General features: G+C 38.2%; 4 protein-coding genes across 12 annotated transcripts; 3 read left to right on the plus strand and 1 right to left on the minus strand.

Moving 5' to 3' along the window:
* Positions 1-1,346: 1,346 nt before the first annotated feature.
* On the plus strand, positions 1,347-9,730 carry LOC136338697 (heat shock protein beta-1). Of its 2 annotated transcripts, XM_066281335.1 has the most exons (4): positions 1,347-1,720; positions 6,879-6,947; positions 8,538-8,745; positions 9,048-9,730. In XM_066281335.1, the coding sequence occupies exons 1-4, from the start codon at positions 1,539-1,541 to the stop codon at positions 9,237-9,239; spliced, it is 651 nt and encodes a 216-aa protein (XP_066137432.1). In that variant the 5' UTR covers positions 1,347-1,538; the 3' UTR covers positions 9,240-9,730. The 2 variants fall into 2 exon arrangements, with proteins under 2 accessions (XP_066137432.1, XP_066137433.1); XM_066281336.1 differs by lacking the exon at positions 6,879-6,947 and having other exon boundaries at positions 1,352-1,720.
* A 430-nt stretch (positions 9,731-10,160) lies between these two features.
* GCS2beta (glucosidase 2 subunit beta) lies at positions 10,161-14,375 on the plus strand. 2 transcript variants are annotated; one of them, XM_066281328.1, is made up of 10 exons: positions 10,161-10,526; positions 11,192-11,313; positions 11,534-11,670; positions 12,275-12,477; positions 12,530-12,668; positions 12,731-12,949; positions 13,006-13,131; positions 13,190-13,397; positions 13,518-13,670; positions 13,839-14,375. In XM_066281328.1, the coding sequence occupies exons 1-10, from the start codon at positions 10,332-10,334 to the stop codon at positions 13,924-13,926; spliced, it is 1,590 nt and encodes a 529-aa protein (XP_066137425.1). In that variant the 5' UTR covers positions 10,161-10,331; the 3' UTR covers positions 13,927-14,375. The 2 variants fall into 2 exon arrangements, with proteins under 2 accessions (XP_066137425.1, XP_066137424.1); XM_066281327.1 differs by having other exon boundaries at positions 10,164-10,526; positions 13,003-13,131.
* A 257-nt stretch (positions 14,376-14,632) lies between these two features.
* On the minus strand, positions 14,633-23,423 carry LOC136338683 (protein AF-9-like). Of its 7 annotated transcripts, none has more exons than XR_010732005.1 (13): positions 22,962-23,423; positions 22,357-22,583; positions 21,267-21,432; positions 21,105-21,212; positions 20,785-21,049; positions 20,545-20,668; positions 20,015-20,484; positions 19,740-19,914; positions 19,510-19,686; positions 19,324-19,446; positions 19,038-19,259; positions 15,990-16,072; positions 14,633-15,003 (listed from the first exon to the last, which is right to left on the minus strand). XR_010732005.1 is itself a non-coding variant. In XM_066281303.1 (12 exons), exons 1-11 carry the CDS (start codon positions 23,143-23,145, stop codon positions 19,056-19,058), a joined length of 2,223 nt encoding a protein of 740 aa, XP_066137400.1. In that variant the 5' UTR covers positions 23,146-23,423; the 3' UTR covers positions 14,633-16,072; positions 19,038-19,055. The 7 variants fall into 7 exon arrangements, 3 of the variants coding, with proteins under 3 accessions (XP_066137400.1, XP_066137399.1, XP_066137397.1); XR_010732004.1 differs by having other exon boundaries at positions 16,978-19,259; XR_010732002.1 differs by having other exon boundaries at positions 14,633-16,072; positions 16,978-19,259.
* Positions 23,424-24,066: 643 nt separating this feature from the next.
* LOC136351021 (neprilysin-2-like) lies at positions 24,067-27,521 on the plus strand. The gene is made up of 13 exons (XM_066303250.1): positions 24,067-24,208; positions 24,271-24,419; positions 24,513-24,714; positions 24,788-25,082; positions 25,133-25,291; positions 25,347-25,561; positions 25,926-26,084; positions 26,137-26,377; positions 26,432-26,600; positions 26,653-26,921; positions 26,979-27,093; positions 27,146-27,276; positions 27,322-27,521. Exons 1-13 carry the CDS (start codon positions 24,180-24,182, stop codon positions 27,418-27,420), a joined length of 2,232 nt encoding a protein of 743 aa, XP_066159347.1. The 5' UTR covers positions 24,067-24,179; the 3' UTR covers positions 27,421-27,521.
* Positions 27,522-27,911: the final 390 nt, after the last annotated feature.

Here is a 27,911-nt window from a genome sequence, read left to right on the forward strand (position 1 = left end):
AGTTAGTGCCCCCAATTAGCTACCTGTCAACGTCTCCGATGAAAATTCCATAAAATCTATACCGTATCAACCACCAAGCCCGCAGTACGAGCAGAGGTGCGCTACGACAACATTCTCCAACAATCCAGAACTCGCACCTCCCACGAACTTCAAGAACGAGCATACGTTTCCCACGTCATTCTTGCCAGTGAAATCGTATGTATACGATTTGTCTACGTAAAAATCCAAAACAACTAAATTTCCACGACAATGAGACAAACACGCGGCCCGTGGGAGGATGTCCCAAGTTCGAAGTCATGAAACATTCAGTGTCTAAATAAAAAAATTGTGTTATTCGATCATATTTAGAAATGATCGGGAACGAGTGCATTGATGAGTAGGTAGGTGCATTGACTCATAATAGCCACGTCATGGATACGCCCTAAAAGAAAACACCTTTTAGGGCACGTATGAACTGAGTCATGATTGTTGTGTTGGTTTATGGTCTTGAAATTCTAATTATTTGTATTCAAAAATTGACAAATTTGATGCTTATATGGGCCGCGTCCAGGCGACGCTCGCGATTAAGCGCGGTAAGGCCGCGGCGCCTGCGCTAATTCATCCCCATGGTCACCAGAAGTTCGCAAACCGAGGCGAATTTCACCCCTCGACGTGAAAATACTGTGCATTCAAGCCACATACGGGATCTTGCAATAGTTTTCCTGTCACAAACGATGTTGCTTCTGTTTATATTATTTCTTCCATTTGGGCATTTTAGACTCACACGGAGAGACTCAGACAAAAAGATATGTTTCCGTGACAATACTTAGGATGGCAAGTTATCGGTAAGAGTCGACAGGAATCGGCAAATTATCGATAAGAGTCGACAAGAGGTTGGTAAGTTATCGGTAAGGGTGGACAAGTTGCCGGCCAGTGGGCGGCAAGTGGGCGTTTTGCCGTAGACTGAAAATATACCTGCGCTGACAAACGAACACAAATTAACACGGTGAAACTATAAGTTTCCTGACGGCCCAGCTCGGCCCTCGACTGCATAAGATAAAGGGCAACTTTCACCCTTATTCACCGTCCTTTTTCCCAGTGGCGGCGGCCAAATTTCACTTGCAGCGTGCAACTTTTCGAACGTTTGAAACTCGCAGAGCTGCTCCTACGTCTATTCGTGATTCACACTGCAACCGCAGCTGATCATTTCCCTTTCAAAACCTGCTACGTCCACCTCCATCCTTGTCGGTTCGTCGGCGCGAGCGTGCAAGTGAGACAAGAACAGCCGCCCCGTACGGGGACCCATTTCCCCCATTATTTTCCGCGCAAGTTCCGTGGGCCCCCAAAACCCCAGAACGTGTTTCTATTTAAAATCGAGGCACGACATCGACTACAGTTTCAGAATATTGCGCATAGCTATTCAGAACGTCGAGTTGAGCGTTGTCTGTAGCCTCCGTTTCTACTTTAGCCGGTTTGGAGTGCACAAGTGTGCGGTTTTCAGTGGATTTCCAGTGATTTTTGAGGATTATTTCGAGTTTGAGTGGAGCAGCTGAGTCACAATGGCCGAAAACAGGAGGAACATCCCCATCAAACACAGCGACTTCAGCGTCATCGATACGGAGTATTCGAGCATCAGGGAAAGATTCGACGCGGAAATGCGTAAAATGGAAGAGGAAATGTCCAAGTTCCGATCGGAACTGATGAATAGAGAGAGCAATAACTTCTTCAGGAGTACGACCAGGTAGGATATATGTTCAGTGTTCCTTGGGGTTGATTTGAACGTGAGCCACGCGCTCTCATCTGTGTGCTCGTCGCAAACAAAATCATAATTGGGCCCCAAATTACCGATGGTTTTTACGTTCCAACAATGGAAAAAACGAATTTGCCTGAGCAGCCGAGTGTGACCAATCAGAGTAATTGCGTGTTTTTGTTAAAAGTGGCGAAGTGGACAAATTTGAACAGATTACTTTTCTGTCCATCCGGTTAGGAGCAATGGGCAGAAACCGTCCACGACTGAAATCATGGTTCAGTGCTAACAAATATTTTTGACCCTTCCGACACTGGATTGAGAATTTTGACGTTGGACTGAAAACTTCGACACTGAACTGAAAATTTTGACACCGGACTCAAAAGTTTGACACTTGACTGAAACTTTGACACTGGATTGACCTCCACTTCACCTCCGCTCAACGGCACAATTTTTCGAAAACAATCAACATTTCGTGCTTTTAATCCAATTTTCTTCTGACTTTCACGTGATACGACCGACAGTATCGTCAAAGGAGCGTGTCGCTGTGGGAAGGTTTCAATACAAACACCCGTCCGCATTCGCTGAAATCAATAAGGCCCAAGTATGCCCCTTTCTCTATACTTTCACGTCTCTGTACTCTCCATTTCGGTCCCTCAAGAACCGCCAAATCGGAAAAACAGAAATGGAAAAACCAAAACGCGTCATAGGAAATTTAAAAACTTTTGAAGCTCATTTTAAAATTAGCGCGGCGATTTACTAATTTTCATTTAATTTTAATTAAATCCAATTTTAAGGACAGAAATTCTAATTTAATTTTAAGTTTAGTTTGTTCGCTCGCCGCTGGCGCCGCGAGATATTTTAATGGGATTTTATAGACGGCGACTTCGAGGAAATGGCTTAATCGCGGAGTAGTATTACTGATGCAGGTATCGTATTTGTAGTGGAGCCATTAACAGTAATAAGCTCGGTACTTATCTTGGGATGTACTACCGGAAACCCACGTTTATTTTCTCATCAGATAGAAAAATAAGCAAAACGTGCCAGACAGTCTGACATTTCCATGTGGTTACGTTCTATTTACGTTCCTTTCAGCGCGGGCATGAAGGAAAGTAAGTACTAAAGTGGTTCTGGAGGAGCAACTACTATTTTAAGCCTGCACACACATTTACTTTCAAACAAATGGAAGTGAGATGCAAATTACCACAAACTAGATCAGTTCGGGTTGCCCACTTATTATTGAATCAGCGCCTGGCAACCTTGACACATTACTCTGAAATAACAACACCCGGTATAACCATCATCATTTGACACCGGCGATTACGCGTCACTCTATATACGCTCGCAAAGCTTTTGACGCTTTTGACGTTGGATCGAAAATTTGACAGTGAATTAAGAATTCCGACACTGGATTGAGTTCTACTTGTAGATGGCGTTGCGACCGGAAACTCCGTTTTATTTCAGGAATTCCGAGGGCGTTCAACTTAAAATAAAAGTGATCAAATTTAAGCAGCAGGTGTTCAAACTCAGGCCTTAGGCAGGGCCTGTAGGGACGGAAAACTCGTTTAATTGCATCGGCGAATATGCAGGAGCAATAGGTCGTTCTAAAGGCGACACTGACATTTTGCGGCAGCAGCTCCCACACCCTTCGGTGCAGCTTCGTGGCACTGCATGGCTCCGGTCCCTTTCCAATTTACTCGCATATAAATAATACCAAGGGTCGGAAGTCAACTAGCGCCCCATTGCAGGTCTGGGAGGGGAGGAGAATGTCCTAGACGAAGAATTGTAAATTTAAACTCGTTAATTCATCCCAGATGTGTTTATTTGTACTTTTTTAATTTATTCTAATTAATTTATTTTTATCTTTTTTATTGTTATTTTTTCTTCTCCTTTTTTCTAATTTTTTTTCTTCTGTTTTTTTTTATTTCATCGAATTATTTGCGGACAAATTACAAGCTGGCGGAACAAACCTTGGCAAAGCTCCACTACCCTTGATGGTCGAAGATTTCGCCCCCTAATGGGAAGTAAATAAATGTCAGAATGGGAAGAGGAGTTGCACGGAAATGGGGGCTCGTTATTGACGACGCGTAAAAAAAATGGGACAAGGCCACGCGTGGCGCATGTCTCCTCCCCTGACAGTATCAGCTTTCGAAATTTTCGAAAACTGCCTTTAATTGGGCCCCACAGATGGGAGACTTTTTGCAAGGAGATTACGTGAATTTCTCTTTACATGTTTTACATACGAAACGGTTCTTAACACGTAATGTGAAGCAAGTTCAATGCACTCTTCAACTCTTACATCATGCACTGCTAAAAACGGATGTCTGTGACGCTTCTATACTTAGTAGCGACCTGAAGACAAACAACTTAAATGGATTGTCGAATGCGATGCTGTATTTTTAGCATCGGCCGGCAGAGGAAGTCGGAACATTCGACAGGAGTGAGAAGCTGCCGACTTCCTTTCATCGAAAAATTGTCCGAAAATTCGCGACATCTACAGGGTGGAGCAGATCCGCGAAGATGTCCGCGACCCCAACAGACGCGAGATCGGTTAAACTGAGAATTTCGCAATTCGGGGTTCAAGGGCATCCGGTTTCAAAATTTGAAAGATCCGGGTCGTTTTTGGAGATCGTAAAGAAAATTAGATACTCCGGCAACACGTCTCCGACGGTGTCCAGACGGACAACAACCAGCGCAAAATTATTTCACGAAAACGCCTCAAATATTTCCGGTCGGGTCGTTGTAAACAATGAAGGCATTCGCTGGCCGGCACGTTCACCAGATTTGTCCCCATTAGACTATTATTTGTGGGGAACTATGAAAGACCGATGCCAATATTAATGAGTTGCGAAGGAAAATCGTTACAATTCTAGAGAGAAAGAGAGAGAGAGAGAGAGAGAGAGAGAGAGAGAGAGAGAGAGAGAGAGAGAACGCGCATTATTCCATAAGGCCAGAAGGACAAACAAGTTACTTGTAGACACACACTGAATGTAAAGGTGAAGCCTGAAGTAAGCTTATTTTTTTAAGTGTAGAAGCGTGGGTGTATGGAAACGTCGATTCAGATTATATTGGATCGCCATATAAGGCAATTGTTTATTGTTAGACTACTCAGTCAAGGTTGCCCATAGACAACGCCACAATTTACATAAATGGTAACTATTGATTGACATTGTAGATCATGAGGTTACACACCATTATCACGTATTATACATCAAATAATATCATTAGAAATTATATTTTATTGCTGACTTTCCTCGTAAAGTTTCAATGTTCAGATCTGCCTCAGACGGCCCAGAATTTCCTCTCGTCTCAGTAATTTAATACGTTTTAATCATTTTCCGCCGCCCCCGCGAAAGTGAACGTAAAAAAACGGAGGCGGCATTCGCGGAGGCACATGCTAACGCACACGTGCGTTATGAAAAACACGCCGGTTACGTTCTTCGTTTGTAGTGTACGCAACGGCGAAGTCAGTTTGAAAAAAAGTCGCCTTCCACGCTGCTAACTCAATGTGGCAAAACGGCGGAGATAAACTCAACATTTCTGATACTAAATTGCTTCAACCTTTGATAAACGCATCGGAGGTCAAGACCTCAATTTGTTTATTTTTCATTCGAATAGGTAATGCGCTATTTTGAGCAGTAGTTCAGGGGAACGGGGCACGCTTAAACTGAGATTACGTGCATGCTTTGTCCAAAGATGTGGCCGTCAAACCCTCGCAAAAGGACACTAAAATTAGTTCGTAAAACTTAATAAAAAGAAAAAAAGATTAAAAATGCTATTCGTAGCCCGTGAAAACTACTTTATGGGTCATTATCGCCGTGGCAGGGAGTCTATAATCAAGTCACTCATAAAAACCTATTACCACGTCATTACCGTTCGCTGTCCCGTCGATACGTGTTCAAACACAACCCAATACTTCAGACCCACTATCGATGCCTAATTGAATAAAACCCATGACCCATGGTAAAATAATGTGGTACCTACGTACTAATATGAAATCACGCCTTCGCGTTTCAGTACCTAATTTTTTATGAGTCGGGCGAACAGTTGGTACTTAAGTGTCCATTTTAAGACTCGGCATGCGTAATGGAAGATGATGTCATTCGCCTAAAATAGAAAGCTTAGCGCAGTGGTAGAATGCGAAAAAGTTCGGGCGCTTGTTACTGTAACTGTAGATTTTTGCTCACTGTCAGTGGCGTAATGCAACGACTTTTCCCTGGGCATAAAAAAATTTAAAAAGAATTGTGTTTGTTTTACAAGAGCTTCTAATTGGTCATTGCTTCGCCACTGACCTGTCACCAACGTCACTGGTGTCGCACGTCAGTTTCCGGTCTACAACTACCCTAACCGACGGGTAAAACGGGCCAGGACCGCACGCGTGGCCTCCCAGATCGTCTCATTTGAACCCTTGGGATTTTTCCTCGTGGGGTTGGTCGAAGGTGCTAGTTCGCATAACGGTGATTCCAAATGACGTACAAGTATATTCTCGTGGCTCATCTGTCGGGCTTTCGACCGATAAGTAATACTTGAGGCGTCTTTCTTCGTGTTTCCCGTGATGCGCTGCGAAATCCCTAATATAACAAGATAAAACTTGTTCGTAACTTGAACCGAAACGAAAGCAGCGGGATTCCTGAAGCCCCTGCACGTTCTCGGCAACTAAAACTTGCAGTTGAGATGGTATTTTCCAATGTGTAGCTACCAAGTCGCAAGTGGCATGTAAAAGACTCTAATCTGATCGTTTAAGTTATATTAAGTAGGTTCAAAGCTTCGCAATAGTTTTTTATTATTTTTTCTTTTTTATTATTTTTTATTTATTTTTTTGTTTTGTACACAATAACAGATGAACCAAACAAGCGCGGCAAACATGGACATATGTATGACTAAACCATATTGGACATAACTAATTCGGACAGAGAAATTTGTGTTTGAATATCGCGTAAGCAAACGTTGGGGCGTGCGACCTACTTCGATTCAAATCTACCACGTTATTAACTTAATCATTTCTCTTTTCTAGGTAACGCTAATAACCTTAACACTTAACCATATGCAGCTAACAACTGCAGCTAAATTAACTGCAACTAGTTTAAGGCTGCATCCAGGTACTCGGATACGCTTACATAACCAATCTAACCTAATGCTTTTTTACTTGCATGTCTTACGAGTCGGAAGTGGTTAAGGAAGGCAAGAATGAAAAACTCTCTTCGAGCAAGTCGTCATCCAGGTAATTTCTAGATATTTGTAGATGAAAGGTCGGTAGAAAGCTTTTACACCAACATCTGGTAGTGCGAACGTTGTATTACGTGGATGGTTATCTAACTAACACGTGCGCAAAGTGAGACTTTACCACACGTTCTTATCTTCGCACATACCACACGCACGTCAATGTCAAATCCCGGCGAGAGTTTTGACGCTGACACATGCCATGTACACGTCAATCGCTGCTTTCGGCGCGTGCGGTAAAGTCCGTTTACGTCACATTACGTAGCTTAAAACAAAAGCAAAACTTTCAGCAGTTAAAATCCTGATAGAAACCGCCTTTGAGATTTTCCCCGCACTAATCACATTGTGCCCCATATTTGCAATAGTTAGGCTCCATTTGCGACTAATCAGATTTTTTAATGTCACCTTCGGGTATTACCTGGCCGTACCATGAATTTGATTGGCCCAGGGGAACATAATAAACAATAGTTAAATTCAGCGCATGTACGTTCGACCTTAACAATCTTTCTGCGCATCTTTTATTCAGTTTTGCTTAATCCGTGTGGTAACAGCGCGATTGACGCGAACTCGAATGTAATTTGTAGATATTACTTTTTCTATTCAGCATATCGAAATGTCGATAAGGTAATTAAATTACATTCGCAAGTGCTGGTCTAAGAGATATTATGGGTGATCGTTCATTTACTGGTCGCATGATTTGAAAATGTATGCACATACGAGTCCAAAAAGTAAACTCGCATAGTTCAATCGCATGTTTTGAACCGAAGATGTGTCTTAGTTTAGAATAAAGAAGGATTTTGAGGTTATGCGCCTAAAATTTTGACAAGGGAATGAGGTTGGGAATTTAGCAAATGTCATCGTTTCAATAGGCATAATAATATTTGACATTTAGCGGACTTCTAACCAAACTCTTTTGTCAAATCCGCACACTGTCACTGTCCGCTGTGCAGGATGTCACGCCGGAACGCAAGTCCTTCGATTTTAGGAAAATTCGGAAAAACTAAGAATTTGGCTTTGAACGAAAATTGAGGGGGGCACTGGGACTAGACCTCCTACACAATGCGACACGTACGATTGTGTAAGGATTAAAATATGAAATGAAAAAAAAAAGAAAAAAACAAAATTTAGAGAATAAAAAAAATGAAAATAAAACAAATTGAAAATGGAGAAAAAGGCCTTTTTAATTAAAAAAAATATTTAAAAAATAAGAAAAAATTTAAACAAAAAAAATTTTTTTATTAAAAAAAAACAGGTTCGCCTTATAAAACCTTATATTACGTATTTGTTGCACAAATTTACACATGTACACGTTGAAATATTATTATACATATACCCTACCATCCCAGCACTTCCCCTAATTTACCCACCATTATTCCAGCATTGCACCTTCCTACTTGTGTTCATCAATGCACCTACTGCCGATGAAAATTCGATCGTGCATAGCATCAACCACCCATTAAAACGTCCGAATCTAATTACATCCTGCCGTCTGGTGATCATCACGTGCATTCGTGGTCATAAACCCGTAACGGGTGTTGTTACCGCGTGACTCAGGACGAACCTTGTAAACTCCTATTTTCTGCTTTTCCAGCACAACTACTCAATCGTCAAACACAAGCTCAGACCGAGGCTCAGACCTCGTTCACAGGGCCGGACCACCAGCGACGACTTGGTACGACGACTGGAACTCACCTTTAATCCAGAGCGACGGCAACGACAAGAGCCTCAAACTCAGATTCGACGTCAGCCAATACGCTCCAGAAGAAATAGTCGTAAAAACTGTTGACAATAAATTATTGGTAAGTTTCATACGGTACGACTCGTATTACGGTACCGTTAAGTACCGAACGGTAAACTGCGAGATAAATTTGGCGATGCGTCGAAAGGTAATCAATTAAAGCAGGTATTATTTGCTTTCGTCTGGATCATAACGTTATAAGGTCGCTAGACTATAGATAGTAATGTTTGTGTTCTTTGAATTGAGTAAGTATCTTACACACATATAGGAAAGGTGTCAAGGAAAAGCCATTCAGTTTAATATTATCAGTATATTTACAATTTATTTGCTTGTTACATAATCATTGTTGTCTCTCGTTTTCAGGTTCACGCTAAGCACGAGGAAAAAACAGAATCAAAATCTGTGTACAGGGAGTACAACCGTGAATTCCTGCTGCCCAAAGGCACCAATCCCGAACTGATCAAATCTTCTTTGAGCAAAGATGGAGTGTTGACCGTTGAGGCCCCATTACCAGCCATCGCCTCTGGAGAAAAACTGATTCCCATCCAGCATTAAATTCATTGTTATAGTTTAAAATTATCTAAAATGCTCCTATGATTATTTCATTTTTGACGGAATTTTTACGTTTTTTTTTGTTTTCTTTTTATTTTAATGTTACATGACGACACTTCAGGAAATATAGTGCAGCTACGTATTGGAATTATTTGGAAGAAGGATTATTTATGTGTAGTTTGTAGTGTCAGTGTTTCGTTTACTTAACTTTTGTTGATATTATTTTCGGGATACAAAATAATATATATAACGTTGATCTAACGTTAATATGACGTTAAACTCTATTAATACTCTAGACCCTGTTAACGTTTTTACCAAAAAAATATTTTCCAAAGTAAATATTCTAAACAACGTCTTTTTGCTAATAAAATCATTAATTTGTTATAAAATTTTCATGCTTTAAATCCGGTAGATACCAATTTTTTTAATAATAAATAAGTGTACTATTTATCTTTTTTTAAGTTGTCAGTAATTAATAAACGTATTTTTAATGAGAGTTGTTTTTCTAGTCGGAAAAATGGTGGGAGTTCGTCCCTCTGCTATTTCCATCTTCGAAAGAGTGAGCCACGAAATCATTCAAAAATGGGGAAAAGCCACACCTATCGGAAATTCCTAAGTCTCCGAAGTGTAGTAAAAACGCATAATTGGTCAAATTAAAAATGTGGTGTTCCCCGGTCTTAGAAGTAATTTGTACTATTACTATATTATAGTGAATGCGCCGGAACCATATTTCACCTTGCGCCATCTATCCACTACAAGCAAAAATAAGCTACGATTTTAGAGAGACATTGCTGCCGTAAGAAGATTTCTGTCACAAGTCATCAGGAAGTAACCCGAGCTTGCCGATAGACGAACAAAGTGTGCGCCTGCTTTTTGAATAGAAGATGATGCGTGAAATGGCGTTTTCAAAGGGTAATGAAAATTTAATGGTTATTAGTGTACCTAAATCTACGAGCAAAATTGATCAGTTGAAAACACCAATTTCCTGTTTCCACTCTTTTTGAAATTTGACAACCTCTTATCAGCTGATTTACATGTCAAAGTTACCAAAGAGGTAGCAAGTTGGTACAAGATTGTGCACAAAAACCGGCTAAAATGGGCCATCCTTCTTTTCAAGGACTTTTTGAATTAAAAATTTTATTAATTTTAGTTGTATGTTTAATTAATGTATGCCAGCCAAGCGTAGAAATTCCTAGGCCACGCGGCGTTTCCTTATCCAGAGCCGGTTTGTATGACCCAGAGCAAGACTTCACATGCCTGGATGGCAGTAAAACCATCCCAGTGAATCAGGTATAACGCATATGAGACAAATTATTAATGTTCTGTTCACTTTAATGCCAGGATAATTTCTCTGGGAAGCATGAAATGGAGCCTTACTGTTGCTTAGTTTATCAATTTTCATAGGAAGTATTTTTGGCCCTAATTGGGTACAATAATTGGTATCATAATTGTTTACCATTTTTACCCAACGTTTAGGCTTTAATATCTGAGAAACTACCAGAGAAAGATATCAAATTAATTACATTTGTTAAATTTGGAAAAAGATATGGTCCATTGCCATAGAAAATACAGGATGGTCAGTTTTAAAAACAAAAAGTGATTGACAGTTTGGCCCCAATCATCTGCAGTTTGACAGTAGAATTTCAGAAATATGGGGAAAAATATTAATCTTTGCTATTTTATAAAGATTTGATAGGGTCATTAATAGCCAAACTATCCGTTGAATCAAATATAGTGAATCTTCATGTACTAACCTAACTGCCTGAACAAAGCACTCCACTTCCACTGAAACACGTCTCCATACGATACAAATTGCTACTGTTCAATGATCATCTTTTAAACTTGCTTGAGTCACATGCACATGCAACTAAGTCCATGTACCTTAATGGATGATACCTGCCAAACAATGACTAAAAATGTGTACTTTCATTGCAATAGGCACTTACTCTTGTTAGGTAAATGATGATTACTGTGACTGCCCTGACGGAAGTGATGAACCAGGAACAAGTGCGTGTCCAGGCGGTAGCTTTTATTGCACTAATGCAGGCTACAAACCACAAATACTGTTATCAGACAGGTAAGAGTGTGGAAATAAGTAATAGATTTTTTCTAGTGAGGAAGGTTCATGGCAACAACCACACAGCTAATCGTCTGATTAAGAATTCTGTAACTAAACTGCTGTGGTTCTCATAACTGGTAGCACCCTTAACATATACAGCTAAATTTGAAAAAGCCTTGATAAAAAATAATAAATTTAACATATCCTTGCAACCTTCATTTTCCTGTTTCGTTAAAAGGGTAAACGATGGCATCTGTGATTGCTGTGATGGCAGTGACGAGTATTCAGCTGGGAAATCTTGTCCGAACACCTGTCTGGAAGTTGGAAAAGCTGCTCGCGAGGAAGCAGCCAGGCGGGCAGAATTATATAAAGCCGGTATGTAGGAGTAATTGAATTTGCGAAATAGCGACAAAAAGTCAGGTGGTATTTTGTCCGTCATTTATTTATTTCTCTAACACACGCGTGTGTTAGTATACCACTATGAAACCGACAACTTAACTCTGTGATGTCGAAATGGGTGTTTGCATTGTAAATGAGAGCTTTTCGGAGAAAAATTATAATTAACCGCGAAAAGTAAAATGTGAACATAAATTTAAATATTTTTTAGGTGGTAAGCTGGAAATTTTCCACGTCTGGCAAGTTCTGTCTTAACTTGAAATAAATCTTGTTTGCAGTGGTGTTTTGATAGCGCATTCGACTTTTTACACATAGGCAGGCTGAGCAACAAAAAATCAATTTTTGGTCATATTTGAAGCCGGTCGAATGTGTTATCTGTTTTATTAACTGTGATTGACCTGTGTCCGTGATTATTCATTTTTTAGTTACCAATAATTTTTTGCCAATTTTTTTTTGCGCTCTCAAAAGTTTTTTTCAAGCGTCGTCCTTGGTTTGCTTGTATTTTACACTACTACTTACAATAATTAATCATTAGCACCATTGTATTGCTGGATCCTTCACCAAATCGATTATTTTTATAAAGGAAAGCAGCTTAGGACTGACCTCGTTCAACAAGGTCAGAAAATGAAAAGCGAGAAACAGAAAAAATTAACTGAGCTTCAACGAAACCAAGAAGAAGCCGAAAAAGTGAAGGCCGAAAGGCAAGAAATTAAAGAGCGGGCTGAAGAAGCGGAAAATAAGGCTTTAGAGTATTACAGAATACTGGAGGAAGAATACAAGAAGAAGGTTTTTTCAGCATTCAACGTTGTTGAAATTTTATTGTAAATAATTGTTGTAGAGAGCCGAACAGGAGGCCGAAAAAGAAAAGGCAGAGGCAATAGAAAACTTTAAAAAATTGGATAGCAACCAGGACGGTCTCATCGATATCGCGGAAATACAAAGCAGGCAAACATTTGACAGGGATCATAACGGCGAAGGTCAGTTCTTGAAAACAACCCTAAACGTAAAACTTACGTCCAAAGCGCATTAAATAACTTAGTGTCTGAAGAAGAAGCGAAACTATTCTTTGGCGATGCCAATCGAGACTCCGTCGATTTGGAAACTTTCACAGACACCACCTGGAAATTGATGAAGCCCTTAGTGGTAAGAGAAGCTGGACTCTACAAACCTCCTTTAAGCGAAAGTGGTAGTGAAGTCGGTACTGAAGATCAACCCGAAGGCGAAGAACAGGAACAGATTGAGGAAGACCATGAAGAAGGTGAGGATAATTTTAACGTTTATGGTAGTTTTTATGATATACCTGATATCTAGAAGAGGATGACGAAGATGTGGATGATAAGGAAGTAGAAGAAGAGCACAAGGACGAGGGACATGTCCCTTACGATGACGATACTCAAAAATTGGTCGATACTGCAACTGAGGCCAGAAATCTATACTCTGGTAAGTGCAGATAACTGATTTTGATTTATTGTTATTTTACATATTTTATATCATTTAGAAGCCGAAAAGGACGTAAGAGAGATTAAAGACCAAATTCGCCAAATTGAGGACAGCTTGAAAAATGACTTTGGCGGCGAGGAGGAGTTCGCAAGTCTTGAAGGACAATGTTTCGAGTACCACGACCACGAATACATCTATAAATTGTGCCCGTTCGACAGAACCGTGCAAATTCCCAAGTCTAGTTCGATGGAAACAAATTTGGGCAGGTAAAACACTCTGCGATGTCTTTTTTCTTTATAACTGCTCTTTGATTGTTTTCTACACGATTTTAGCGACTCATCTTCACTTTTGAAAATTAAAATATCAAGTTATGATTTTTATTATAGATGGTCGAAATGGGGCGGCCCTGCAGATAACCAATACAGTGTGATGATCTACGATAATGGTCAAAATTGCTGGAACGGGCCCAACAGAAACACAAAAGTTAAAGTGACTTGTGCCACAGAAAATAAACTAACTAGTGTGTCAGAACCAAACAGGTGAGTTGGCTGTATATCCCTCACTTTTCATAAAACTTTTGTTAATATTATGTTGACATCAACGTATTTCTTGTGAACGTGAAAGTATACGAGGGCCTAGTCTAAATTGAAAAATAATGCAATATGGTGGGTCTTTCGTGGTTCAACAATTGTGAATTGTGACTGCAGGTGCGAATACGCCTTTGACTTCGAAACTCCAGCAGCATGCCACGACCCTGCGGAACAGGGCGAGCGAGACGTCCACGACGAATTATAGATAACCGACATCGAGACTGTACATGAAGTATTGGGATAAGTCTAAAAAAATGAGTTTTTGTTTTGATTTTTAGTCCTTTCTTGTTCCTACATATCAAAAAAGCCCAGTAAAAAGAACAACAAAAATAGCATTTAGGTTAAAGCTTTCACCCAATTTTTTCAATTTCAAAAATAATTTATTCTTATGTAGGTCTGCCACAAAGGCTCATTTAAGTTCAAGCATTTAAAGGTGAACTGCATATTTCAAACAGGTTGTTTTTATATATTTGTATATGTGGCACTATCTTTCATTTTGTGAACATATTGTGATTTAATTTATTACTTGCAATCTCCATTACTTTCTCTCAGATAGAACGTGATATTGGAGTTCTTTGGGGGTTTTTTAATTTGCGGTGAAACGGTCTTAAGGGTTTGGTTATTATACATGTTTGAATAAATTTTTCATCTGCGCTTGTTGAGTTTTGTTAATTCCACACAGAGGGGCCGGTAATATGCTCGACGACTACCATGAGATTTCACAGCTCTGCGATCGAATATTGAATCATGTTTCAACGCTATGAGGCAAGAGCAAACACCCTGTACGTAATAAAATTGATACTCACTTGTTCAAACGCAAAATGAAGAATCCCTCTTCCAGGGTGTACTCTCCTGGAGTATCACACATACAACCTACTGAATCTACTAGGCGTTAAAAAAACATATGAAAATCCTTGGGAGTTGTAAAATCATAACAATATATTGAAATAACAATAAAACCTAATCACAATTGTGATGTTTACTGCAAATTAGCGTGTACCTATACAAATAAGTCGATCGCTATGATAATTACGTGTATGATAACTTACATCGAGAAGCATAATAGGGAAGTCCACAAGAAAATTAAACTATATTCAGACATAAGAAAATGCTATAAATTGCCATATGGTTATATGCATAAAAAAATTGTGTAAACGAAATTAAAAAAAAAAGTTGGTTCTACAGGAAGAAACTAATAAAAATTCAAATTCGTACGAACCCCCGAACTACAACATTCTACAAATAAAAAGTGGATAAGTGCAGACCTGCCTATTACGCTTAACTGAAAAAAAATAAAATAAAATAAACAATTACTAACAGGATAACACTCATACCGGCAGTATATAGTCATAACATTTTGTTGAAGATCCTTCCTTTGCAATAGACATTTTAAATAAATACAATCATTGAACGTTCAACAAAGTGCGAAGTCATAGTAGAGTTTTGGTAAAATGGTGCGGTTTCGACATTAAGATGAAAGTGGTAACGTAACCAGCGATTTAAACACTGGTAGAAATCGAAAAAAGATGTAGGGCCTGCAGAAATATATTCTGCCAGCGCCATCTGCCGTGTTCTATCTGGTTGCGTACCATCATGACATAATCGCAGGTGTCGTTCAGCAGCGCAACTTCGAAAATTGATTTCTTTATAATCACAAACCACATTTCTCATCTCAATATTAGTGAATTCAATGCGTTGAGGCGTTCGTAAGAATTTATCACACAATTTACTTGAGACACTAGTAAAACAGACTGTTCGTTGGTACAGTTATGTCAAACGTCAGTAAAAATGTCAAAAAAAGCGCCCGTGTGACATTTTACTGTTTTCAAGGTTTACTTTGTTGCAGGTGATGAACACCTTAGGCAGCGCACCGAAGGACTTAATTGAAAATTTCTCGGTAACGGTTAGAGATACGAATTTTTGATGTAGAAGAGTTCCGAGTATAAGAATTCGTAAAAATATTCAAGTTTCAACGCAGAGAAATATAAATAATGATAAAAAAAGTTGTTTCCTCATGCCTGTGCAACGCGCATCTGAGGCCGCATATTAGCTGGCCTGAAGCGGAAATTGAAATGAATTTATCGTACCGAAAAAGTCCCAAAGGGGTAATTTCAGACTTGTACAGAATAAAACTTCTTAAATACTCTGTAAAATGAAAACGAGCAATTTTTTTTTTAGGCATAATTAGCTGAATTGTTATATTTTTTCAATCGATAGTGCGCTATATTTGTGTTTCTGGGACACCCTGTATAAATAACGCTCTCTTACCGAAAGAATTCAAAAGTCGTATGGAGTGCCTGTTGCCGGTGCTAGACGTTCCCGAGGGAAAATCGGATCAGAAGGATGAACGACTGCAAAACAAGAAAACGTGTTACATGTGCCCCAAAGATAGAGATAAAGACTTTATGCATGCTGAGGGTGCGAGAAGCGAATCTGTTTCGAACATGCTAAAAAAATCATGTGGTTTACATGAAAAGACGAGAAAAATGATTTTTTATCAGTTACGCACCAACTTTTTAGCAGATACTTCTGCTGTTAATTTCTACGTACTGCCAGCAGTACCATAGTAAATCGTTCTCAGGATCACGGTTAAAGGTTAAATGAACAATCCAAGGAATAATACTGTAGCAGCGCTCTATTGAGTGTTGGACTATGTGACAGAGAGGGTGCGTATTTGTTATTGCCATGAAGACTTTAAAGTTCAGTCCCTGGACTATGAGACAACAAACGCGAAAAATGATAATTCATTGCAAGCTGATTGAATGAAGCAGCAAATAAATTTTAAGAAACGTTAGAATGCCCTAGAGTACAAAATCAGAGGCTACACGCAGGGGCGTCTAATGAACCTGGATACTTATTGCGCACAGTTACTATGTCATTCGCGCTGATTGGCGTTACTGTAATAACCACGTGTTATGAATCAAGATTTCGTAACACAAACAAACAAATGGTATCTTCGAATATCACCAGAAATTAGATTTCAATGGATTTATTTTGAACAAGCACTTAGTCATAGGAAAAGCATTGTACACAATTTACGAGTAAGGACACTATAGGTCTCATAATCTAATACATTATAAGGTACAAGCTAAGAAAGCAACTCTTAACGTGCAAGCGTGAAATGATGTACGAGGACTAAAAAAGAAAACGGTAACGAGAACGTTAAGACGCTTTCTTGAGAATTAAGTACATTAATTTTCCCACGACTATGAACCATATACAAATAAATAAATAAATAAATAAAAAAAAGTCTAACCTGACTGAGTATTGCATCCGGATCGGTATCAGCGGAAATTGACCAATTCATCGTTGCTTTGATCATTGGGCATAATAGGCAATACCTTTGACATTTTTCTATCTTTACTTTTAGATGGGAGCTAGTAGTTTTCGATCTATCGAAGGCGGACGCATCATTGCAGGACCCTGTATATTTTTATAAACCATCAATATGAATGAATAACGCTCTCAAGAACCTGTTGCCAAAAGAACTATGCCAACTGTGTGATCTAAGCTCAAGAATCTAGAAGTTATGCTGGTTTTATATAATACACAACACATAACTTAAGCCATAGGAAATGCAGACAATGCTAAGGAGATATAAGCTGTCTGTGTTATGCATATGTTATGCGACGTAAAAGATTTATTCTCAGTAGTGTTATAGAGACACATTGGTGCGGATGTGGAATGGGAACGAAATGTATTGTGAGAATTAACCTTTAAACGACAATAGAGGTCACCATAAAGTCAAGATTCTCTTCATGCTATGCGTTAGGTACCACGTGAACCCAGCTAAAACGTTGGGAGTTTCTGTTATTCTTTCTCATTTTGTCGAAATGAGATAAAACGACATTATTTTCAGCTTATGCTATACTAAGGTATCGATTTCAAAAAGCAGTATTTAGATTGGAATAGAAAAGGGAACAATAGTGGTGTCCACCACACAATTTTTGAGTACGCTTAAAACTAAAAGACGTTCAAGTAAAAAATTTCTATGTTATTTTTTAAATATTTAGAAAATATTTGCACTCCTCCTCCTGAGAAGATGTTACTTTCACCACAATATAAGAATAGTTGAAGCTACGCGACATGTCTTCAGTCACCGACCTACTTAGACTTCCCGATTATTGTTGAACGCTTGTTACAATGACTAAACTTGAAGTTTAAAACGCAGATTTATGCAGCACACGTTCCTTTACCACATATTTTCATAACTGAAATTTAGTCGCTGTAATAAAATTTAAGTTGAAATGTAAACTATAAGTAATCGTAATGAAAACTATACATAAGTAAGCTATACAGCAGTCAGCAGAAGAGGGGGCAATGTTAAATAATAAAATTGTCGGAAACCCATAGAGGTTGCGTAAGTTGTTCAAGTAGGGATACATGTATTACTATTGCACGGAAAGTATAGAATAAGTTTTAAAAATTAATACAGAGTAAACATCGTAAATTGTCTTGCTGTGATGTAATGTGAATAGCCATTTTAAAAATGGTCGATCTCAAAACCAACATAATATACGAATTACTCTGTATTTATTTCAAAAGCTCTACAATATTTTCTTGGGACTGGTAACGGCACAAACCAAGATCAGGTTTACATGCTAACCAACAAAAGTAGGTGAGCATACATCTTGTATTCAAATCAGCAATCACCAGTTCCTCAAACTACATCAAGTTGGGGACATCACAAAATTGTATTATGTCCGATTTGATTATTTAGACCTTTTCATGATACTGTTTTGCGACCATGAAGCTATTAATTATAGTCCTAGTACAATAAAGCAGATGGATTTATCATAAGCAGAAAGTAGGAAACATATGTGATTTCTGTGAAGTTGACAAGTACTGAATTTTGGCCAACGAACATAAGCTTTCATCAGTAGGTAATTAATGTATTTTAACTTTGACCATAAAATTGAAATTATTCATATGTTAACATAAAATCGGACATAAAACGTTGTATGAAACGCGTACGTAATGAAGTTTCATTCGACTCATCCAATTATAGGCTTTTTGCATATGAACTGATTCGTAGCATAAAACCTTACATTACGTACTTATTTCATAAATAAATATTATATCTAGAATCAAATGCTTTCTGAAACATTTTACGATCGATACCCATCCCATCAATAATACAAAATAGGTTTTAAACCCTTCAAAACCATGACCATGGTATCGCTATTTACATCGCCTTACTCGATGAGATCATTTTTAAAATTATCCCCTGGCAAGTATTAAAATCTACTCTAATCCTAACTTAAAGTAAGACGTCAAATGCCTGGCACTGGCGCACTTATATAAAGTTTATATTACCGTAATTTATACTGCTGGTCAATTTATGCTTGAGAAAAAATCCTGTAGCTGCATGACCGTCGATCGGTCGAGGAGGCACAAGTCGAAATCGAACGTATGAGCCGAAACTTCATACCTTCCCGTTGCGGCTATGAGTTGCACGACTTTTTGCAAATTCGAGTGATCCTTTAGCCCCATTATTTTTGCTTGGAGGCCTTTGAGGATGTTCATGTAATCGTCGGTCTGATAAAAACGGAAAGTTTGTTAAATAAGTAAATAATAAATACATATTTTTGAGAGTACTTACACCATCAGTGAACGGAATTGGTTTTGCATCTTCCGTACTCGAAACTCTATGTTCATCGTCCGAATTATTGTTGGTATCCTCTTCCTTCTTTTCAATTTTAGCCGGAGTTTCCTCTATTTCAGTCTGAAGCAAAATATAAATATGTCCTAAATACCTTAGATACTTTAAAGTAGTTTATTAAGTTACCTGTGGATCCGACTCAAGTTTTCTCTTCCTCTTGTGGTCTTTCTCACCTTTGTTCTTGTCTTTCTTTCTCTCCTTCCTCTCTTTCTTTTTGTTCGTCGTACTATCTCGGGACTTTTTGGCCTCTTCTGGAGTTGAAGGTTTTTTTATCGGCTCTTCTATGGGAGGCGGCGACGGAGACTGTTTGAAGTAAAAAATGTTTTACAACCCTTAAAAAATTAGTGAAAATTTACCCTTAGTGGAGGTGGCGGTTCATGAATGGGGCTAAGTTCCCTACTACTAACTTTTGAGGCATTTGACGAGTCGTCATCGATCAAATGGGACGCCGTTGTCATTTCTACATCTTCGAGAGGGCTTGGAGGAGGCTCGCTTTTAGGGCTGTTTCCAAACAAATTATTTGTCTTGTCCCTGAAATACTCAAATACTTGAATAAAATAAAATATGAAACGTATTCCTAGTAAATGTATCCCTGCATAAAAAGAATTTATTTTAATATTCGTTTTCTTACCGTTCTTTAGAGGACGGTTCTTTTAATGTGCTCACTGCAATAGTTTTTTCTTTCTCTTGTTTCTTATCTTCCTTTTCTTTCTTATAAGATTTCTCTTCCCTGTCTTTTTCTTTCTTTTCCTTGCGATCCTTATCCTTTTTCTTATGCTTGTGTTTTGGTTTGTCTTCCGGCCTCTCCTTTTCTTTCTCTTTGGCTTTATTTTCTTCTGCTTTTTCTACATCCTTAATATCCCTTTCTCTTACTTTCTCCTTCTTCTCCAGCTTCTGAGATTGAGTATTAACCATCGGACTAGCGTCTCTATCTCTCTCCTTACTTGAATTGTTAAGGGTACTATTACTGCTACTGTTTTCTTTCTCTTTATCTTTGATACTTTTATTTTCCCGATTTTTATAGTCTTTACTATGATCAGCCGATTTTTCGCGGTCACGATCCTTATCTTTCTCTTTGTCTCTATGTTTACTTTCTTTCTCCTATAAAAAGTAAATCATATTACGAATAAATAAACATTAAAACCATGGATCTATACTTACTTTATGCCTCTTTATTTTCTTTTCTCTCTCTTTATCTCTGTCTTTGGACTCTTTATCTTTCTCTTTTGACGTCTCTTTCTTATCTACTTTTATAGGAGTAGGACTTCTTGGTCGTTTGGGTGATCTAAAAATATCACAAATATGACTTTGTCTACTTTTAAAAGGAAAAATCAAAGACAACATTGATTTCCCAAAATGCCTGAAAAAAGGAATTGGATCAACGGTTCTTGTTTAAATCACCTTTTAGGACTGGGACTTCTTATTCTGGGAGTTGGACTTTTGTCTTTTTCCTTTTCCTTCTCCTTATCACGATCTCTTCGATCTTTCTTGTCCTTTTTACTTGACTCTCTGTCTTTCTTCTCCTTTTTATCATCTTTGGACTTCTTATCATTACTGGTACTATCAGTTTGTTTCTCTTTCTCTTTATCTCGAGATTTTTCTTTATCTCTCTCTTTATCCCTTTCTTTATCTTTATGGGGACTCTTAGTTTTACTTTTATCTTTGCCTAGAGAATTTTCAAAACAACTATCACACAGAAAGTTAGCTATCTTACAGAATACCTGAGATTTTGTCTCCTTTATCTTTATCACTATTCTTAACCACTGGTTTTGTGAACTCTTTATTCTTGGAAACTTCAGTTACCTGACTTCGCTTAGTAATAGGTTCACCTGAAGGTAAAATGTAAACAAAAAGATTTTAGGAAGTCTCTAACAAAGCAGTACCGAATAAATCCGTAAACTGGTCAGTTTTCGGTTCTTCCGGTTTTAATTTGTACTTTCTAAGTTGGTCAGAACCACTCAATTTTGGTTTGCTAGTCATTTGGGACTTCTCTTCTGGCTTGGGTGTAGAAACTGATGACGAGCTTCCCGCATTCAAAGATGATGATACCTAAAACGTGAAATATTGCATGCGGAAAAGATAAATTAAAATTATTTTTAACTGGAAAATAAAATAAGGCTTTTTGTTGGACCCACTATATTCCCCTATACATCATAAATACTTAATAATTTTAAAATATAACATTCAAACTGATTTAGCAAAGAAACAAGCTTTCCAAAAACCGACGCTTTATTCAATTAAGTTACATATCTAGCAAACCTGTTAGTCAAGGAGAAAATTAAATTTATTATTTGAATACAGAGGAAGAAACAATGCAATGATAATTATTAAAAATAATCAATAACACATGTTAAGTAGGTAAATGTCCAAAAAAAAAATTGCTGTTAAATAAATTATCAGTTACCTATGAAAAACTCAAAACATTTAATAGGTAGGTACTTTGCTTGGCAATGTTGGCATAAGCCAATTTAAAAACAAGCAACTGGTTATAAAAGTGATAAAGGCAAAAATGCAGGTTACAGAAACATTAACATCATTAGCTTTCTATCAGGTAAAACTGAGACCAAATTGTTTAACATTAATGCGACATGTGATACTAAAAAGTCTATATTTTCTCAGGAGTAATCAAGTAAATATCTGCTATTGCGAAAACAATGCTGCTGAGTGCAGCAATATTTAAAACTATAAAACAAAACACATTGTTAAACACTTTCATTATGATGTAACAACTATACACCTATTAAATGGATGTTAAGACCTCTCAGTGTTAGGGACTAAGTAGTCAGGTTCTACTACTTCCCCAAAACTGAGAGCACATTTGGTGTCTATGAATACTTTGTTAATTTACTTTTGATACAATACAAGGTGTTGTTAGAAATTTGACACAATAGCATGACTATCTTAAATCTTTTCCAAATGCAGCTTACTCTGCAGTTTTTAAAGCAAACATGGCATGAAAATGAAACAACTTACCACAGCTCCCCCTTTCAGCAACTTGTTCCGAAAATCTTCACTAACTGAATAAAATGTGTACTTTTCCTTCTGAACAACATGCAATGGAGGGCCACTAGGTTGTAGCTGAAGATCATAAGTATACTGGATTTTCCTTGGCTCTTGATTGTTCTTTAAGTAGATATAAATGGGCAAATTAAAGCCAGCATATCCAGATGTTTTTACTATGTATGGAGGCTCCTTTAAGACTGAAAGAGAATGTATAGTGATTTTTTATTTATTTAAAACATGCGACGAAGTAGTAAATTATTCAATTATCAATAAAATAAGTGTTTCTACTTAAATTTTATCTTATAATTGAAATTTCACTTCCAGTATATTTAATCAATTTGAATATAATAGATAATTGGACAGTGTTATGCATAACCTGACCAAATGCCAAAAAAGATTAAGGCTCTTTTTCTAATAAAGACTCCACTGTCATAGCTGAACTTTCTAATGGGTGACCAACTGAATGACCATGAACGTCTTTTGAGATATTTCCAGCAACCTCATTGTTGCATTTTATCAAGCCACTCATAATGCTACTGAATTGTCTTATGTCGATAAGTATATTAAAAAAATACCTCTTTTTGGGTTCTCGAACGTTTCATGTAAATGAAATACGACCTTCTCCACAAAATGTCTGATTTCAGTATTATTAGGGCCCCTGACAAACACGTCCCAATCGTGTGTGTACCCTTCAGATGTGATTTTTTCTCTCAAGCTAGCATTGTGTCCTATCTCCAAGTTTATAGTAAGTGTCGACATGATTCGTCTACACTATCCCCTGTATCTTCGTCATATACATTGTGTTTTTTATCTGTATTCATTTAGTTCTGGACTAGAAGACTTGTAGTAACCTAAATATAGAACTTTCCTAAAGTGGCGATCACGCCGTTTCATGCCTATGTGTGAAGTCCAGTGCGACTGAAAGCTGCCATTTTTTTCTAGTATCAATTTGAAAAACGATATTAATTACTATGCAATAGAGTCAAAGATAAATTTTTAAAATCTTATTTATTTATGGATTTTTTATAGCTTGTTTATTGATGTAAGCAAAATAATATTTGTCAATTGTCATGACATTCGAATACCTATCAAATTTGCCTTGTTGCAACTAACAAATGTTAAGTCAAAGCCATAAAGTGACAACGTTGTATGGTAGAGCGGGCTAATCGGATCTACTACGCAACGTGTAGAAATCGAGATTAAGACAGCGCGCACCAAAGCTCACCTTAGTGATTTATTATAACAAAGTCGATAATTGATAGACCATTCGTAACTTCATTTTACGCCACCTCATATATGCATTTCAGAATACCTAGAAAAACTTTTTGCCTGTATATGAACATCCTACAGGCGTCGCGTGGTACAGGCCTTTTAAAATTTTATTTAAACAATGTAAACTTAATTATTTATGTAATTAATTACATTTTAATTTACTTCAATTAATAAATAATTTTACTTTAAAAAAGTTAAAACCTTTCACTAAATTAATTATTCCAATATTACAACGTGCAACAAGAATCTCCTGCAGTAACATTATTGGATAAGTGGAAACTATATACTTGCTTCGCCATTGCGTAAGTTTGTTAATAACTTTATAAGTCTTATCAATTAAGGGAATTAACAAATGACCCTTAACATTGGTCATCCGCCCACAATGCCAGCAGCATTTTAAGTCCAAATTACTGCACTAATAAATGTTGGGATGGGCTTAGTGGTGTTTGATGTCTTTGTGTTAACTGCCGTGTAAAAATTATTAATTGCTAACGCTTGAGTGCTTTCTCTCACAATAGAAAATGAGCGATAATGAAAATATGGAAAACGGGTAGAAAATTTTGTTGCTCCCTGAAATGATCTATGTTGAAATTTTAAAACTCCCCATTTTAGTGATGTGAATCTGAGAAGCAGACAACAGGGGAGAATAAAAAATTGGTGGCAGACCAGGACTAAGAACGAGAAAAAGGGGTGCTGCTGCTTCGTAGTCTTGACAGTGTTCGCTTTTATCTCATTGGGGGTATATTTTCACTTTTTTTCCGGTAAGGAGAAGCTTACAAAAGTAAATAAGATTACTTTTTTTCACCTTCTTTTTGAAAAACCAAAAACATGATAAATTCGCTTTTCAACTTCAGATCTATTAGTAATCTGCAAAACTTCTCAATGCCAAGCCACGACTATGGAAATACTAAAATTTATCGATGAGGGACATAAACCTTGCGATGATTTTTACCGCTTCGCTTGTGGCACGTTTCTGCAGAATATTTCTTACGAGGACACCTACAACATATATTCCGTAAAAGCTGCTATGGAGGAAGAAATTCAAGCAGACATTAAGTAAGATTCAAGCAGATGTTAAATAAGGAGAGCTTCCGCAAAATTCTAATACTGGACGTGTTATTTGTTCCAGGAACATGTTGGAAGAAGAAATATTAGCAGAAGATCTTCCATCGTTCAAATTAGCAAAGAGATTTTACCGAGCCTGCATGAGCGAAAGAGCCATCGACATGGGTGGCCTCCACCGAGTTTTGGAGCTTTTCAATCTAATGGGCGGCTGGCCAATTTTGGTGGAAGATTGGAATCCGGACAATTTCGAGTGGACGAGAGCAATCCGAAATTTAAGGGCTTTCGGCGCGAATTTCGACTTTTTCTTTAACGTTACGGTTGAGGTGGACAGAGAGAGACCTGACAGATACATTTTGGGGGTAAAGCGTTCATAAAAAGTTCATGTATGTTTTAATATTGTTTGCTGCAGATTCACGACAGATTTTACAGCCCCTCTGAGCTAAACACAAACGCCAAGATTACGTATCTTGATTATATGGTGGACGTGACGTCGCAGTTTTATGTTAAAGTGGTGAATGTGAGGAAAGACATGAGTGAAGTCCTGAATTTTCTCCTGAAGTTGGGGAAGGTACTAAGAGCATTTGCTTCCAAAGCTGTTTCAGCTGAAACTGTTAATTTTTTAGATATCCGAGGAATCGATCAAATCGAACAAAACTTGTCTGTACAGGTTATATAGTCTTTCAGATTTGCAAAGCGATTTCCACACAATTCACTGGATAGAATTCCTGGAAGGTCTGCTGGCTGGATCCGCACAATTACAGTTGGACGAATTAATTAATATTTCTGAACCAATCTATCTTCAAAAATTACAACTCCTGCTCAGTAGAACCAACAAAAGGTGCGCGATTAAATTTGGTATTTGAATTTACACAGGGTGTTCCAAAAAAATGATAAAGCATAAAATAGTACGTGCCCCAAAAGAGTCTCAACGAAAATAGGTGGACGAAATTTAAAAGGCATATAGGAGAAAAACGCAAAATATTAGAAAGTTGTGAAACTTTGCCGCCCTGTCTGTCAAAAGGGTGCGTTTTTGACCACGGATCTATTTGCAGTTTGTTGGTATTTTGCAGAGTACTATTGCTTCCTGAAATATGGCCATGATTATTTTTTACACCCTGTATATTTTATTACAATATCATCTGGCTCTCGAAGTAATTCGACGGTCCTGTTGGAATAGACACTGGACGTAACGTTTGCTTTAGGATTATTGCGAATTTTATGGGATGGCAAATTGTCCAATCAGTAATCAATTACCTCCCCTCGAAAGTACTGGACAAAGCCTATGAGTATCTAAGAAAAATTAATGGACAATTCTATAGGAAGCCCCGATGGAGCATGTGCGTTGAAGCAACCAGGCAGAGGTATCATTAGTCACCGCAGCTCTTTTCCTTATGATAGACTCTATTCCTGCAGATTGAGCTCAGCCATTAACATTGAGTACATAGGAAGGCATTTTGATGAGGACACCAGGAGAAACGTTACTGATCTCATACGATTTGTGAAATATCAGTTCCGGAAAAATCTCCTGATGGCCGATTGGTTAGACGACGAAACCAAACGAAAAATATTGAAGATGTTGATCACCAGTAGGGAGAAAATTTATTCCGATTCGGAGGTTCTTGGGGTGATTTACGACAGTTCTGTTTATAACTCGGTGCGTATTTGAGGTCTGCAAACGGCGATTTTCCTGACAGTAAAACTCCCGCAGGTGAAAATTGAAGAAGCTAACATATTGAAGGCGGTACTGGACCTGGACCTAATCGGCTGGAATTTATATTTCGCAAAACTGCGACAGCCAGTGATCGATGACTGGATTAAAACCCAAACTTTCCTCAGCGGGCAAAAGGTCATATATTCAGCACGTGACAATCTCCTTAGTAAGTCCCGTTCTCAGTCGCATTATAAATGACGTACAGGTCTCCCCTTTAGAGTTCCCGTTGGCGCTCTTTCGAGGCATTTACTACCACAAAAACCGACCAGGATACGTGAATTACGGTCTTTTGGGGTCCAAACTGGCCCATCAGATATCCCATATTTTCGTGGAAGCTCAAGGAATAACTGTCGCGGCCTCCAAAGCTGCGGAGCAGAGGCTCTTGAATTGGTGGTCCTCGCCCAGCGTGACACACTATATGGAAAAACTGGAGTGTTTATCTACACATTACTCGACACTCGAATTAAAAGATGTGGATAATGTGAAGGTAAGCTGGGCATGCCTCGATGATTTGTGACCTAATTACGGTCTTTTTTCAATTCAGACGAATTCCCTTGTTACCAAAGACGAAGACATCGCAGATTTAGCCGGATATAAGGTGGCTTACGACGCCTTTGTGGAGCACGAATGGAAATACGGGCGAGACCCTCTATTGCCAGGTCTCATTGTTATCTGAAGCGTTGCCTCGATCCCCAAAATAATCATTTATAGGGCTGAAGTACAACGCCAGACAACTGTTTTGGATCTCGAGCGCTTTGCAGTTTTGTTCGAGATATCAGCTGCAATATTTGCAACACAAATATTCAGAGAACAGATACTACCACTCGCCCAATGAATTCCGGGTAAGTTTACGATGGGCAATTTCCCAATTAAAGCAACGTTTCTAGGTAAATGGCCCTCTTCAAAATCTCGAAGAGTTCTCGTACGATTTCGGGTGTCCGAGCGGCTCATACATGAATCCCAAGAAAAAGTGTCAAGTGTGGTGAGCTGCATAGACTGTTCCACAGTGTGTTACGTAATATAAATCAGGGAGTCATATATATATTTTATTAGTTTCATTGCGAGGCATATAACAATTATGGATTTGCTCTCGTTAAAATTGACCAAAAAAACCGTGCGCGATGCCAGCAAACACACAGGGTGTTTGATAGGGAGATGGAAAAAGGATAAATACGGTTATATGGATTCAAAATGAGCCCATCTATCTTCCATTGAAAACCCACCATAGCTCTATCAAACGCCTTGTATAACGAGTAACCTGCCCCTTCGAAGCATAGCTCTGTGCGCCCTTAAAATCGTCGGTTCTCCCGATATTTGCCCATAAAGACGTCTCGATGTTCCTTCGCAGCTCATTAACATCGGCATCGGTGATTCATAATTTCCCATAAATAATAGTCTGAAGGGGACAGATCTGGTGAACGTGCTGGCCGACGCATGTCTCCATCGTTTGTAACGACTCTACCCAGAGACATTTCAG

Source organism: Euwallacea fornicatus, chromosome 4 (genome assembly GCF_040115645.1).
Source record: "Euwallacea fornicatus isolate EFF26 chromosome 4, ASM4011564v1, whole genome shotgun sequence".
NCBI lineage: Eukaryota > Metazoa > Arthropoda > Insecta > Coleoptera > Curculionidae > Euwallacea > Euwallacea fornicatus.